At 31.5% G+C, this 12,882-nt stretch overlaps 2 protein-coding genes across 2 annotated transcripts in view; one reads left to right on the forward strand and one right to left on the reverse strand.

The window, feature by feature from the left end:
* The window catches only part of LOC141452889 (beta-1,4-glucuronyltransferase 1), a 159,929-nt gene extending 152,927 nt beyond the window's left edge, over positions 1-7,002 (reverse strand). Inside the window, exon 1 of the mRNA XM_074125419.1 lies at positions 6,810-7,002. The gene's annotated coding sequence lies outside the window, so the exon portion shown is untranslated. The remainder of the gene's footprint in view (positions 1-6,809) is intronic.
* A 347-nt stretch (positions 7,003-7,349) lies between these two features.
* LOC141452893 (activator of 90 kDa heat shock protein ATPase homolog 1) lies at positions 7,350-12,493 on the forward strand. The gene is made up of 9 exons (XM_074125426.1): positions 7,350-7,562; positions 7,779-7,869; positions 9,527-9,803; positions 10,055-10,175; positions 10,309-10,409; positions 10,531-10,665; positions 10,830-10,931; positions 11,259-11,395; positions 11,579-12,493. Exons 2-9 carry the CDS (start codon positions 7,790-7,792, stop codon positions 11,661-11,663), a joined length of 1,038 nt encoding a protein of 345 aa, XP_073981527.1. The 5' UTR covers positions 7,350-7,562; positions 7,779-7,789; the 3' UTR covers positions 11,664-12,493.
* Positions 12,494-12,882: the final 389 nt, after the last annotated feature.

Genomic DNA, 12,882 nt, shown 5'->3' on the forward strand with positions numbered 1-12,882 from the left:
CTACCATTTTATTATAATTAATTTTATAACAATATATTGATGGGAGAAAGTCGATAAAATAAATTCAATTTTAGAAATGCTTGGCGGGCCGCAAGCTCATCCCTGTTCTAGATCATTAATAGGTGTTTAAACCTATTAAAATTTAATGCGAGCCGCACAAAAATGTTAAGAGGGGCCGCGGGTTGCGCCAGCCTTGGTGGTGGATCAAGTTAAAAAAAAATATCGTAGAGATAATCGCAAAAAGAAAACAAAAAATTGAGAAAAACCTGAAGTAGCAGCTCTGGTTGTTGAATTTCGGTCGTAATCTAAGAATCGGAAGCAACAATGGTAATTAACAATGGAATCAATAGGAATGTAAGCTTAATTTTCTTGCATTTTATTTTTAATTTAAGAAGAGTCAATGTCTAAGGTGATTAGCGCCCGGAGCATTTTTCAACGCATTGCCAGTCTCCGGACACTTTTTTCTAGAACACAGACAACACTGTCCATAACCGGGACATCTAAGAGGCTTGCAACTAACTAGGATTCAAGCCCGGGATCTTGACGTGGGAATCTATTGCACTCAACACTGATCTAATCTCGTCCCCCTTATATTCCTATATAATTTCAAATTTAGATTATTCTGTTTTAAAAAACTCAATTTAGCTAAATTAGCCATTTCAAAGCACTTCTCCCTCTTATGAACAGTAAAAAACGAGGTAATAAGTACATTACTGTTAATAAAAGAAGGCAATGGTATACCAAATGGGGACAAACAAATCACCCGAACCAAATCTGTCAAGAACGGATGATCATAAGAACACGTAACAATGCATGCAAAATATTGTATTGTAATGTTTATGTAAATAGATATATTTGTGTAAGTGAGTGAACTGAACGTAGTTGTTGAAGCAAAGGAAACTAGTTGGTCCGTGTTAACAGATTCGGCCGTGGATGTCATTGCTGATTTAACTGCATAAGAAGAGCCCCAGCCTTCACAAGTGGCAATAACTTAAGGAAGCCGAGAATTACATACTGTTCACATTGGCCGCTTAAACTCTCTATAAAACTCTTTAAAACTTAACAGCTTATTTACAAAGTTAGAAAATTAAACTTATATTAAATAAAAATTTAAAAAATAAAGGTCCGGCACACTCACACAATTCTTAAGATTCTAACTCATAACGTTTTTATTAACACAATCGTATTTCCATAAATGTTATATAGTTCGGGAAAGCCACATAGTTTACTGATTTGATATCTTATAGTGATGACCCCATTTCCCTCCTGAAAGCTGTTCTAAAATAAATTTTCCAAGCAAAATGATAATGTTAATAGTCAGCGGCTCATTTTAAGAACCAGTTTCAACTTAATCTTCCTTAGTGTTTTTAAACACTTTTTTCTTGCTTTAAATTTTATTTGTATTATTTGGTTTTTCTTTTATTAATTTAATTTTTCACAATACAACAGTTAATTTCAATTATTTAACAACCTAAAAAAAGAAAGAGAAGATCTAATTGTAATTTATTGTTGTATATAATTCTTTTGGAATAAAGCTTTATTTATTTAATAAATAAATGATAGAACCGTACACGACGCCAAAATAGTACTTTGGGGAGGGGGCAGCGCCCTTAATCGAGTTTATTTGGAAAAATGTAAATTAAAAAAATCCCTTTATAACAAATGGTTAATCTATTAAAAGGCTATTCAGGGGTAAAGAGAGGTACCTTCTCTTTAAAATGTTATTTCATAATATTTTAATAAAGTAAAGTAATCGCCTATTTTTCCAGGCGGGGCTTAACGTCCAACTACCATTTACTAGGTGTCGTGGACGGAGGCGACTAGCAAACATACTCTACTGTATTTCTTTTATTAACCATTAAATAAAATCCAAGGCCAAGACCGAAAATCGAACCCAGTATCACAATGCATATTAGCTTTATAGGTCTCGCCTCTTATCCCGCTCGGCTATCGTGGTGCCTATAATATTTTAATATTTAAGTAGAATTGCAAATTTGAGGAAATTTTCTCTACGGGAAAAATTGTTTCATTATAGTGGGCATGAATTAAAACTGTCCGTTAAGACAGTTGTAAAGGGTTGATCGTCAAAAAGTGCACGAAAAAGAGAAACGTTGAAAAACACCCAACTTTGATCATTTGTTTTCACTTTTTAAATAAAATTTTCGCATTTTCTTTATAATATAGGGCAAATCTTCTTTTACAAGAGTAATTTTTTTTTGCAACTACATAGATGGATGAAACAGATTTCGAGAAAAATGAGCAAAAAAAAAAACGGCATTTTCAGAAAATGTTCTTTTTATGGTTGTAATATAGAAGTATTAAAGCTTTATAGCGTTTTTGAAAAAATTCAAGATTCAAGAAATCTGAATAAAGCAAATTGCAGTAGGTGAGGACGACAAAAATCGAAGGGTGTTACTATCCCCTATTGTAGGGTAGTATAGTGCCCAAAAAGGTTACATTTACAGTCTTCAATTTGAACCATGTCTATACACACGGCAATACATAGCAAACGATAAATTCTTAAAAAATAAAAATAAATTAGATAAACTAATTGGAAAATCAATTAAAATACTGTTGCAGTCCGGCAAAATTACGTCGAAAAGTACGAAAATTGTCGATTATTACCGAACTATTTTATATAAAAAAACAAACTTAGCCAAGAGAACAGCTGGCGTGTTTGTTTAAGCAGAGTAAAATGAATGTTTAATGGTGGTCTTAAAAATATACGTAAATATATTTTGGTTCTAAGAGAGTGGGTTTTACAGACAGATTACGAGACAGGAGGAAGAAATAATACAAAACCACATAGATCTTGCAGTTTAATGCCCCACTATTAATCTGATTTAACTCCAGTCACACTTTCAACTACATCAATAGGATTTGAGATAAACATTCAAAAATAATAGGTAGACTTAAACTTCATAATTAAAAAATTATTTAATGGCAAAAAGTCTTCCACAAAAAAGTAATTATTCAAGCATCAGAAATATTTTGTTTTTTACTTCAAGTACTTATACATAATATTTATAGACGCAAGCAAATCTGATGGTAACATTATAAAAAATAAAATAAAACAATTAAGAAAACGAATCTTTAAAGAAAAGATAACTAAATAATAGGGTGAGCGGAGACATTACTTATTGCTGGTAGTCCGTCCACACATCAATCTCTTAAAAGATTTCAAAATTTATAACTGGCAAGACGTCTAGAAGGAATCTTTGAAGGAAGTGCTACATCAACGAAGATTATGATGAGAGAAAATGGTCGATAGATTTTACTATAAGTGAGTTGAGATATTTTTAAAGTCAAGGGATTATTAGATTTTACATTCTGGATATTAGAACCAGAAATTAATCTAGCGTCAATTGACATCCTGATTTTCCCGTGACGAAGAGAACAAAATTCATGTACATAATAACCACAATTTACACTATACACCAGCTGGACAAGTCAAACTGCCACAGATTCAATATTTAAAAAAAAAAAAAAAAAAAAAAAAAAAAAAAAAAAAAAAATGTTATATAGTTTTTATAATATATTCTGCTCCCACTAACGCTCCTGCACTCTTTCCATGGCCATGGATATTAACTAAGTATATTTTACATTGGATAGCCAGGTAAAGCGTAACTTCGTCACGGAATTTAGTAAGTGTTGCGTGATTCATTATATTGCAACTACTACTAGCATGGCATTAATATAATTACGAGTGTAAACTTGGATCAATATCAAACCTGGTGGGTTAAAAAAATATAATACAAATGAAAATTTTTATGTTCATAGTTTTTTAAAGAGAACAAATTAGTATTTGCTAAGCCTAGTTAATTTTTCGTGACGGTGACGGATTTTATGAAAAGCATATACTCTTAACTGAAGAGATCTTAAACTATTATGAATTGAAATGCTTGGAAGTATTTCTTCTAAAAGCATATATCAAGTAACAACTCAAAATAAAAAATCTGCATTACCTTTTCATAGAAGAGGGGTAAGAGCAAGTAAACAATTACTTAATTCACAACCCACATTTTCACTAAAACAGCCAATTATCTAATGTAAAGACATTTACATTTCAACTGGTACTTTTCAACGTTTCGCTAGAGTCTAAATTCTTTAAAAGGTAAAAAGGATCCATGAAAACAAAAAAGAAAAAGAAAAAAAAATAGCCAAATGAATAATTTTGGATAAACTGCTATTGAACACATTGTGACACTGACATATGGACACATTTGGGTTAGTAATATTTTGTACAACAGCTAATGGGCAAATAGCGTATCGCGTGACGCAGGCTAATGTAGACCCTACTTATACGACCCTGAAGGGAAAGTACGTTTTTTTTTTTAGCCCCTTTGAAGTTAAAAGAAGAAGACAAAAAAACGCACACAATATCCTATTGTAATAAAATAATAAGTCAGTAAAGTAATCGCCTATTTTTTTCAGGCGGGGCTTAACATCCAAGTACCAATTAGGACGGTGGCGAGAGCTCGAACTCTACTACACACACTTTTTTCTAACAAATAAAAAGTAGTCATACGCGGGATTCGAACTGGGGATCTGCAAAGCCACGCTCTTGACCATTACACCATCACCCGCTCCTCCTATAATAATAATAAACTCTTTTAAGTGAATAATATGCTTCAATTCAATATAAAAATTATGGATTAAACCCTCACCATTTAAAACACTTTTCTTACTTCAATTTTCAAGTTTCTCATTTTTAAATTTTTGTTTTCCAAAATCTGAAGTTAGAATTCCCCAAAACGTTTTAATATATTTCAGAATTTCGTGAACTTATTTCTTTTTTAGAGTTGAAACTTCTAATCACATTGCAGTTGTAAAATCGTGCATAACATTTGAATGACAATTTTTAGAAAGATACTTGGCCTTCGAACAGCCATGGAACGAATTTTACAAAAGAAATTATCCACATAAAAATTATAGATCTACCGTTTTTCATGTAAATTAGAAGATTAAAAAAAGAATACTATATGAGCAAGTAATTAAAAAATAACAAAAAGAAGAAAATCTGTATGTTAAAGTGGTAATATCGATTAAAAACTTTTCAATAAACACGAAATATTTAAACAGTTTTCGGCTGAACACCATACGATAACATGCCGCCCAATAGAGCCGCTTACTCGGCATATTAGGGGCGTAAGGCCATCATTATCCATCTTCAAACTAACAACTTGATGTTCTGCGGTCATTCCAGTTCCCCATATAAAGTAGAATAACGCACCCTAGTTGGTGATAACGTTTCCGTTAGAAATCTTTTTACCATCCTGATGTTGGCGGAGTTCCTGACCTAACTCTCACACATTTATTATTCTTTGCCGTCTCCGAACATTTTACTTGTTAGCTAACGCGGCATAATGATTGCCCTCCTTGTTGGCCTGTACTTAATATACGGTCCATCAATGTTTCTTTGGCCAGCGACGTGATCTGATCCTGTTTTTGAACAGTATCTGTCCTACAAGTATGTATTCCAAAAATTAATTATTCGTCGAACCTTTTTGAATCAAAATTTTACGTATCAAAATTATGTGAGGAAAAAAAAAATTTCACCAAACGTATTACTTTTTATTATGCTCTCAGCCGCATAAATTTTGCAAGGACGGTTTAGGGTCCTACGATAACCAATATCAGAATGAAGGCAAACTCCCGACCTATTATAGTACAGAGAATAGCACATAAATTACCATCGGCCTCTGAGTCATCGTTGGACCCTCATTTCGACAAAATCACAAAATCAATTCATTCGAGTGATTCACATGACTGATATGAAAGAATCTTCCAGAAATACCGGCGAAAGACCACAAAAATTATACGATTATAATTTACTTTATTTTTGAAACCTAATATAAACATTTAAATACATGGAAAATTTTAAATACGGTGGACATGCAATATTATGTGGAAGAGCGTTTGAAGACTTGAAGATAAAACTATTAATTACTCTAATGTTATTTTCTCCTTTATTACTCGTAGTTTTCAGAAAATTCAAGTACTACTAAAAGCGCTTATTTTACGATGTTCATTAAGGATATTGCTGCAAATCTGCACTATAAACGAAACCGTAAGGAGGACACACCAAGGAGAGACGAAAATTTCTTTTATTACGGACATCAAAAACGGAAGTGGACAATTTACTGCAAACTGACTCGATTATCAAGTGATGCTGCTCTATTTGTAGAAAACAAGAACCAATTTGTATTGCAAAACAAAATTATGCTAACTATAAATGGCCAATTTAATTATAATAATTCATAAAATGTAATATTTTAATATTAACAATCACTAGTAAAAAATAAAAAATATAATCTTTGCTGAACGTGAAACTTCTTGGCTACTTGCCACTTCTTCGAACTAAGATTTTTTCATCAGTTTTTACTTCCAGAAATGAATAAATAAGAAAAAAGAGGCAACACAATGTATTTTAAACTATCTATAAGTTTGAACATTTTTCGCCCGATGGCTCCCACCAAATGCGGGAAAATTATATAACCTACCTTCAAGAATGTGCCTAATACAATTTGGACATCAACTTAATACTGATTATTACCAATAGCAGGATTTTTTATCTATCAAATTATCTGAAATAATTTAGTATACTTGACATGGCTGGGATAACTACAACATACACAACATTTAACATTGCACACCAGATAAAATAATCAAAATATTTCATTCAAGGTGTAAATCATGTCAAGTCAACAGGAGAACTTAAAAACTCTATGAGAGTTCTGAGTTTATTGCTGATTTCTTTGAACATATCTGTACATGAAATTATACTATTAATAAACAAATAAAAATACCTTTTGCACTAACAGGTAATCATAAACGTCCAGCATGAGGTTCTACAAGACATTGAAACGGATATTCAATAAAACAATTATGTACAAAAAATTAAACTTCGGCAGACCAAACCATAACTTGCGGCTAGCCTGATCTTTACTATAGCCAGATACCGGCACAACGAGATGAAAACAACTGATTGCGTTCTGGCAATTGAACAGCGAGCATTTCAGTGAGGCCAACATAAGAACAAAAACACGTGTTATTGTAAGAGTTTAAACTTTAAAAACATTACTTTAAAAATACAAATCAATTTTATCGATCAAAAACAAGTAAATTAGTGTCCTGTTTCTATTTAAAAACAATACTTACGATAGAAGGAATGAGGTTTTTTTGTTTATTGTAACATTACATAAGAATGGCATAAAATTTATGAAATGAAAAATTATTCGTTTAACAAGTCTAATTTTTTTTAAATTATACATTATTTTTAGTTCTCAGAACATTCAAAGTTTGCACTTATCAATCATACCAACTTTAATTTGATCATGGCACAGATCAAACCGATTACTGCAAAGTCTAGAAGGTTCTCTAAGGTTCTAGTCCCATCTGCAGAAACTCGCTTGATTACCTGGAATACTCACGTTTTCTTGGCCATTTTGAGTTACAGCTATAGCTTATTGTTTTGTGTAGTTATTTTTGTTATTGAATTGGTTTTAGTTTAAGGGTCCATCGCTTTAGAGTAAAGTAAGTTCTTCAATAATTGTTCTAAGGTAAGTTTGATAACAGTAATTAAAATAAGATTTCGTTATTGTCATAACAATTTTTTATTTATTGTAATAGTGTTATAAACTCTTTCTAATTACCATTATTATTAGCAAAAACTTATTTAGGTTACATTTATTTCAGGTATACCTTGTATATTATTTATCTCGTTTCAAACATTTTATTTTTCTTAAAAATGATATATTCGACTCATGTTTTTACAGATATTATCATAATGGCACGTTGGGGAGAAGGTGATCCTCGATGGATTGTTGAAGAAAGACCAGATGCAACTAATGTGAACAATTGGCATTGGTAAGTATGAAAGCTGTTTAAATTGACCTGATTTATAAGTTGTCTGGCCATAAATTAGAAGAGGAAGAAGTTTGGTGATGGCCAGAGAAATTCTTTTTGCAAAATCTGTTTTATTGGTGTGTGCTTATTAACGTAGACAGTTCTTCAGCTCCTGTTAGAGAGCAGCAATTAAAAAGTATTTGCAAATTAGTCTTGCTTTTGCAATTGCTAAATATCCTTTCTCCTCTTCATAATTTATCTTGTTACTTGTTGAACGAATCTCATCATTGCATATACTTCTAAAAATATGTCTTTTTATTGTTTTGCCCCAGAATGTACGAAGAACAACTTTTGTAATAGTTATTTTTCTAGTAGTTAAATCTGATACTAAAATAAGTTCATCGGAGTTTCCAGTAGTTCACGGACTTGACATGTAAATGCTTATTCTAGAATTAATTAGAAATGTATTTAATTCACATCTGACAAGAGAACACTGTCCGGGGACAGGCAGCGCACTTATAAAAACAATGGGCGCCAATGACGTCTGCTACTGACGCGCCTAAAATTAAAAAAATTCAAAGTTTTTTACCGTGTTGACTTGCATTACAACCTCTACGATGTTATTTTATCTTTCTTTTCCATAGTTAAAAGAGTTTTCTCCAATTTTCACAAGCTTTTTTTGAAAATACTTTCGAAGGGCCTTTTTTATTTAATTTAAAAAATAGGGTTGATCCTTGTGACGTTTAAATCAGTCAAGTATCTGTGCAGATTTCAGTACCATTGAGAAATCACTCTGATATTTTAGTAACAGCTTTTATAGCAATATTTTTTTTTTTATGGTTTACATTATTCACCTAGCAAATGTTGAAGAAGATGTACCTGTCCAGTTTTCAAAAGGGGACCTGAATGCTCCTCTTATCCTCGTAGCAGTTGAGAATGTAGTTTTTTCCTTTTTATTAAGGGAAGAAAGTTTTTGAAACTATACTCATATACTTTTGCGGGTTTGTGTGATTTATACCTTAAGAATGTTATTTTAATTTGCAGGATTGAGAAAAATGCGTGCGGTTCTTTTCAAATCAAGTTTGTATGTGGCGTCCAGTTCCTTTAGTATCCATGTCCAAAAATTTTCAACTTTGATATTATTTATTATTAATTTCAATATTATTCTCTATTCATCCGATTGGATTTTGCAGGTCCAAAACGACCCAGGTCCCTCGAAAAAAACATTTGAAGGTACTGAAGAGAAACAAACCATGTCCTTTTACTGAAACTGAACGTGACCGACTACATTTCTGCTAACTGAAACAGTTACAAAAATGCCCTTTCCTAAACATATTCATTCATTCTAGGGAATTGTATACATTTCCAAATTGATCCATATCCAAGTCGCTGCAGTACCAAAACTGCCTTAGTCCACCGTACAGACCCAAAAGGATCCTTATCAAAGTAAAAAGCTTAAATTTTTGGTTAATATTAATAATGTCATAATAGAAGAGAAATTTCTCCAAATCATTCCTGAGATTTTAAGGACTTATCACAGAAAAAATTTTTAAAATCCTTGTCAAAATAAGAATTTCACTGTTTTTTTTGTTTTTTTTACAAAAAAATGTATGTTTGGACAAAGTTTATCTGAGTGGGAGTGTATTTTATAGCTTAAGAATGTTGTTTTACTTTGCAGGACTGAGAAAAATGCTTGCGGTTGGTCTCAAGACAAATTGAAAGAGCTATTAGTAGGACTGAGAATAGAGTCTGACGTGGCAGATTGCCAACTTTCTGAAATGGAAAAAATAGAAGGGGAAGCTGTTGCCAATAATCGTAAAGGAAAATTAATTTTTTTTTATGAATGGGACATAACACTGAGTTGGAAAGGTAGGCTTAAAGGAGGCATCCAGGCAGCAGAAGGAAAAATCCATATACCCAATCTTAGTGAGGAAAATGATATATCAGAAGTGGAGGTAATAAATTCAGAAATTTGGAAATCTATCTATTTAACTGAACGAAGTGCATTCTAAGTAAACGGTGAAATAATCTGAATTTTCACTGATATAACTCAGCATTCTTTAAACATTCCTTGGAGGATATTATGTTTGCAACCGAAAATTAAACTGGATGAATGAAATGTGTACTTGTGATATATTTAACGTAGAATTTCAATGTTAGAAAAATGTTTCTCTTAATAAGTGCCTTTTTTTTTTTTAATTTTCAGGTAACTGTGACGTTAAAAGAATCCAGTACTGAGGGCGAAATTATTAAAGATTTTTTACATAACTGTGGAAGTGAAAAAATTAGGGAAAAGTTGAAATTATATGTCGTAATGTTAAAAGAAGGTAAGTGTCTCTTCTTGGGGGTTTCAAAGCGTCCTCTTAACTGCAACAGAAAGTTCACTTTTAAAAATAAAGCAAAGATAATATGTGAAGCATTAGTTTAAGTGCGCTTATTGTTTTTATATTTTCGTTTCAGAGTTTTCTAAAGGTATGATACTACCAAAGAAAGAATGTGATGAATGTCAAGAATCCCGGGATCAACAAATAACAAATTTATCTTCTGGTTTCTCAACTAAGGTACATTTATAGCATTTATTACTTTCGGAAATAATGATTTTGTATTAACTTATGAAAATATTGAATAAAGAGAATCTGCCATACTTATGTAAAGTATATTCAGTGTTTTGATTATTTATAGGTTCAGATGAATCAGGTGAACAAGAGTCCCAGTAATAACAAGGATCCTAAATCAGTTGATGTAACTTCATTGAAAGTGAGTCAGAACTTTCAGTGTAAGGGTGAAGATTTTTACAGAGCCATGACTACACCTGAAGTATGTTAATTTAAACCTCACTATGAGAAAATCAATAATAAAATATAAGGAAGTTTGTTAAAAAAGCAACTTCGATCGAAACTAATTAAAATTTTCAAGATTTAAACTATTATATCTTTCATTTCAGTTAATTGTTATTAATATTGCTTCTGTGATTGCCGTAGATGGTAAGCGCATTTACAAGTGGTCCCTGCAAATTAGAACCGAAGGAGGGTGGTCACTTTGAATTATTCGGAGGAAACATACTTGGGGAATTTGTGGAATTGGTTAGTTACGCTATCAGTAATTTGATCCATTACTTTCTATCCATTATACTGTTAGCTATAATTTTTTAAAGTTTATCTCGAATGATTGGTTATTATTTTGGGAAGGGCACAGAGGCGACCCATGGTTAGAAGAAGTTGGAATGATTTATATTTACTCATAAATGCCAAAAATACGTAAAATTACCGAGGAAAGGGATTAACCATTTTTCTCTAGAGTATGTGAAAGATGAAATGTATGTGATCTTCATGGTCGCCCAGTGTGGCAGGGTTTGCTTAACTGTGGCTCTTCATAACGATTTTTATTAATACTTCCGTTTACTTTAATAGGTTCCGGATAAGAAAATAGTTCAAAGGTGGCGATTGAAAGGTTGGCCAGCTGGACACTATTCTGTCGTAACCATGGACATTGATCAGCAAGAAGATCATACTGTAGTTAGGATTTCTCAAACGGGCATTCCTAAGAGGTAATTCACTTTCTTTTTTTTTTTAGATTTAAAGTTTCAAACTTCTCATGTTCGTAGCTAAATATAATGTGTGATTATTGCGGATTGGTTTTCTTACTCACATAATTGGGGTCACTTTCCATTATAGTCACACAGTTAACTATTGTATTTTATGAATATTTCATACCAAATTATTTGTTTCAGTGATGTGGATGGAACACGTGAGAATTGGGGACGATATTATTGGGATGCGATTAAACGAACATTTGGCTGGGGCTATTTCATGTGATCCTTATCATAGTTAAAATCTAAATAAAATTAGAAATTTTATTGGCAGACAGTTGTTCCATAAGTATATTTATTTTTTTTTCTGTTCATTATTATTTATTTTGTTACATATCTATAAATTGAGTATAAAAAGTTTTTTATTTTGTACAGATGTTAAATTTTTTTATAATTACTGTCTCCAAAATAATTTCGAATATTGCAACCTGCTTCCTGAGTAAGTTTATGCGAGTTCCCTAAGTATGTTGTTTCTAATTCTAAAACTAAGATGAATTGGTTAATTACTTATCACTACTTAATTGTTATCATTGTCCCTGTGATTTTTTTTAAAAATAATTTTTATTTATTCTTAGGATACCAGTATTTTAATAAATTTTGTGTACGAAACCCCTAATTTGCACTACAGACTTTGTATGTTTACCATTGCACTATCTTTAAATTTGTAGTTTTAATGATCGTTTTTGAAATCAGAAGTTTGTGTTGTGGACGTATTTTTTTCTGAACAAATAACAGCGTTTATTAATTAAACAGTTATTAATAAATAAAATGATTTGAAATTTAGTACAATTGTAATGATTGCACTTCTTTCATTCTGTTTATTACTTTCCTAAAGTGTTTTTTTTTTTTTTGCTTTGCAAGTAGATATCACACTCACTACACACCTGAAGAAATACTCAATATATTTATCATATAGTGTAATATTTCAGATTTACCAATTAGATTTCATTCAATTTTTTGGTTACACTGTTATCTCAAGAAGAAAAAAAAAACAACTTTTATTTATAAAGCTCGATTTTTTGAGGAATATTAAAAGACTCCTGCACTATTCTCAAACTGAGTATCATTTATTTTGACATCCCTTACTTTTTAGATTATATTTTCATTAGCTACTGTGATCATTAAAACAGAATTTGTGTTTCATTGGGATCAGCATAACTTATAAAAACGAAATTTGATTTATAATTTGTCAGTTCTTAAATAACAAGAGGAAAGATGGCCGGCGTGTTAAATAGAGTAAGCCTTATTTCACAAACAAGTTTCAACTTCTTATCATATCAGCCGTTTCTTGCGAGATGAGCTACTCACTTTATAACGTTTATTTATTTATTATTATTATTTTTTACCGCTAACTTTCTTCGATTACCGTAGCGGTGCCCAAACCTGGGATTCTTGCAATTTTTTGTTTTTCAGTATCAAACACATACACAAAGACTAGTTTCTAA

The sequence above is a fragment of the Rhodnius prolixus genome, unplaced genomic scaffold, assembly GCF_049639745.1.
Source record: "Rhodnius prolixus isolate KJV_2025 unplaced genomic scaffold, Rpr scaffold_3, whole genome shotgun sequence".
Taxonomy (NCBI): Eukaryota; Metazoa; Arthropoda; class Insecta; order Hemiptera; family Reduviidae; genus Rhodnius; species Rhodnius prolixus.

Coding starts and splice junctions, on each gene's coding strand:
- LOC141452893 (XM_074125426.1), top strand. CDS start 7,790: ATGGCACGTTGGGGAGAAGGTGATCCTCGATGGATTGTTGAAGAAAGA. Junction 7,870..9,526: donor AATGTGAACAATTGGCATTG/GTAAGTATGAAA, acceptor TTTACTTTGCAG/GACTGAGAAAAATGCTTGCG. Junction 9,804..10,054: donor ATGATATATCAGAAGTGGAG/GTAATAAATTCA, acceptor TTTAATTTTCAG/GTAACTGTGACGTTAAAAGA.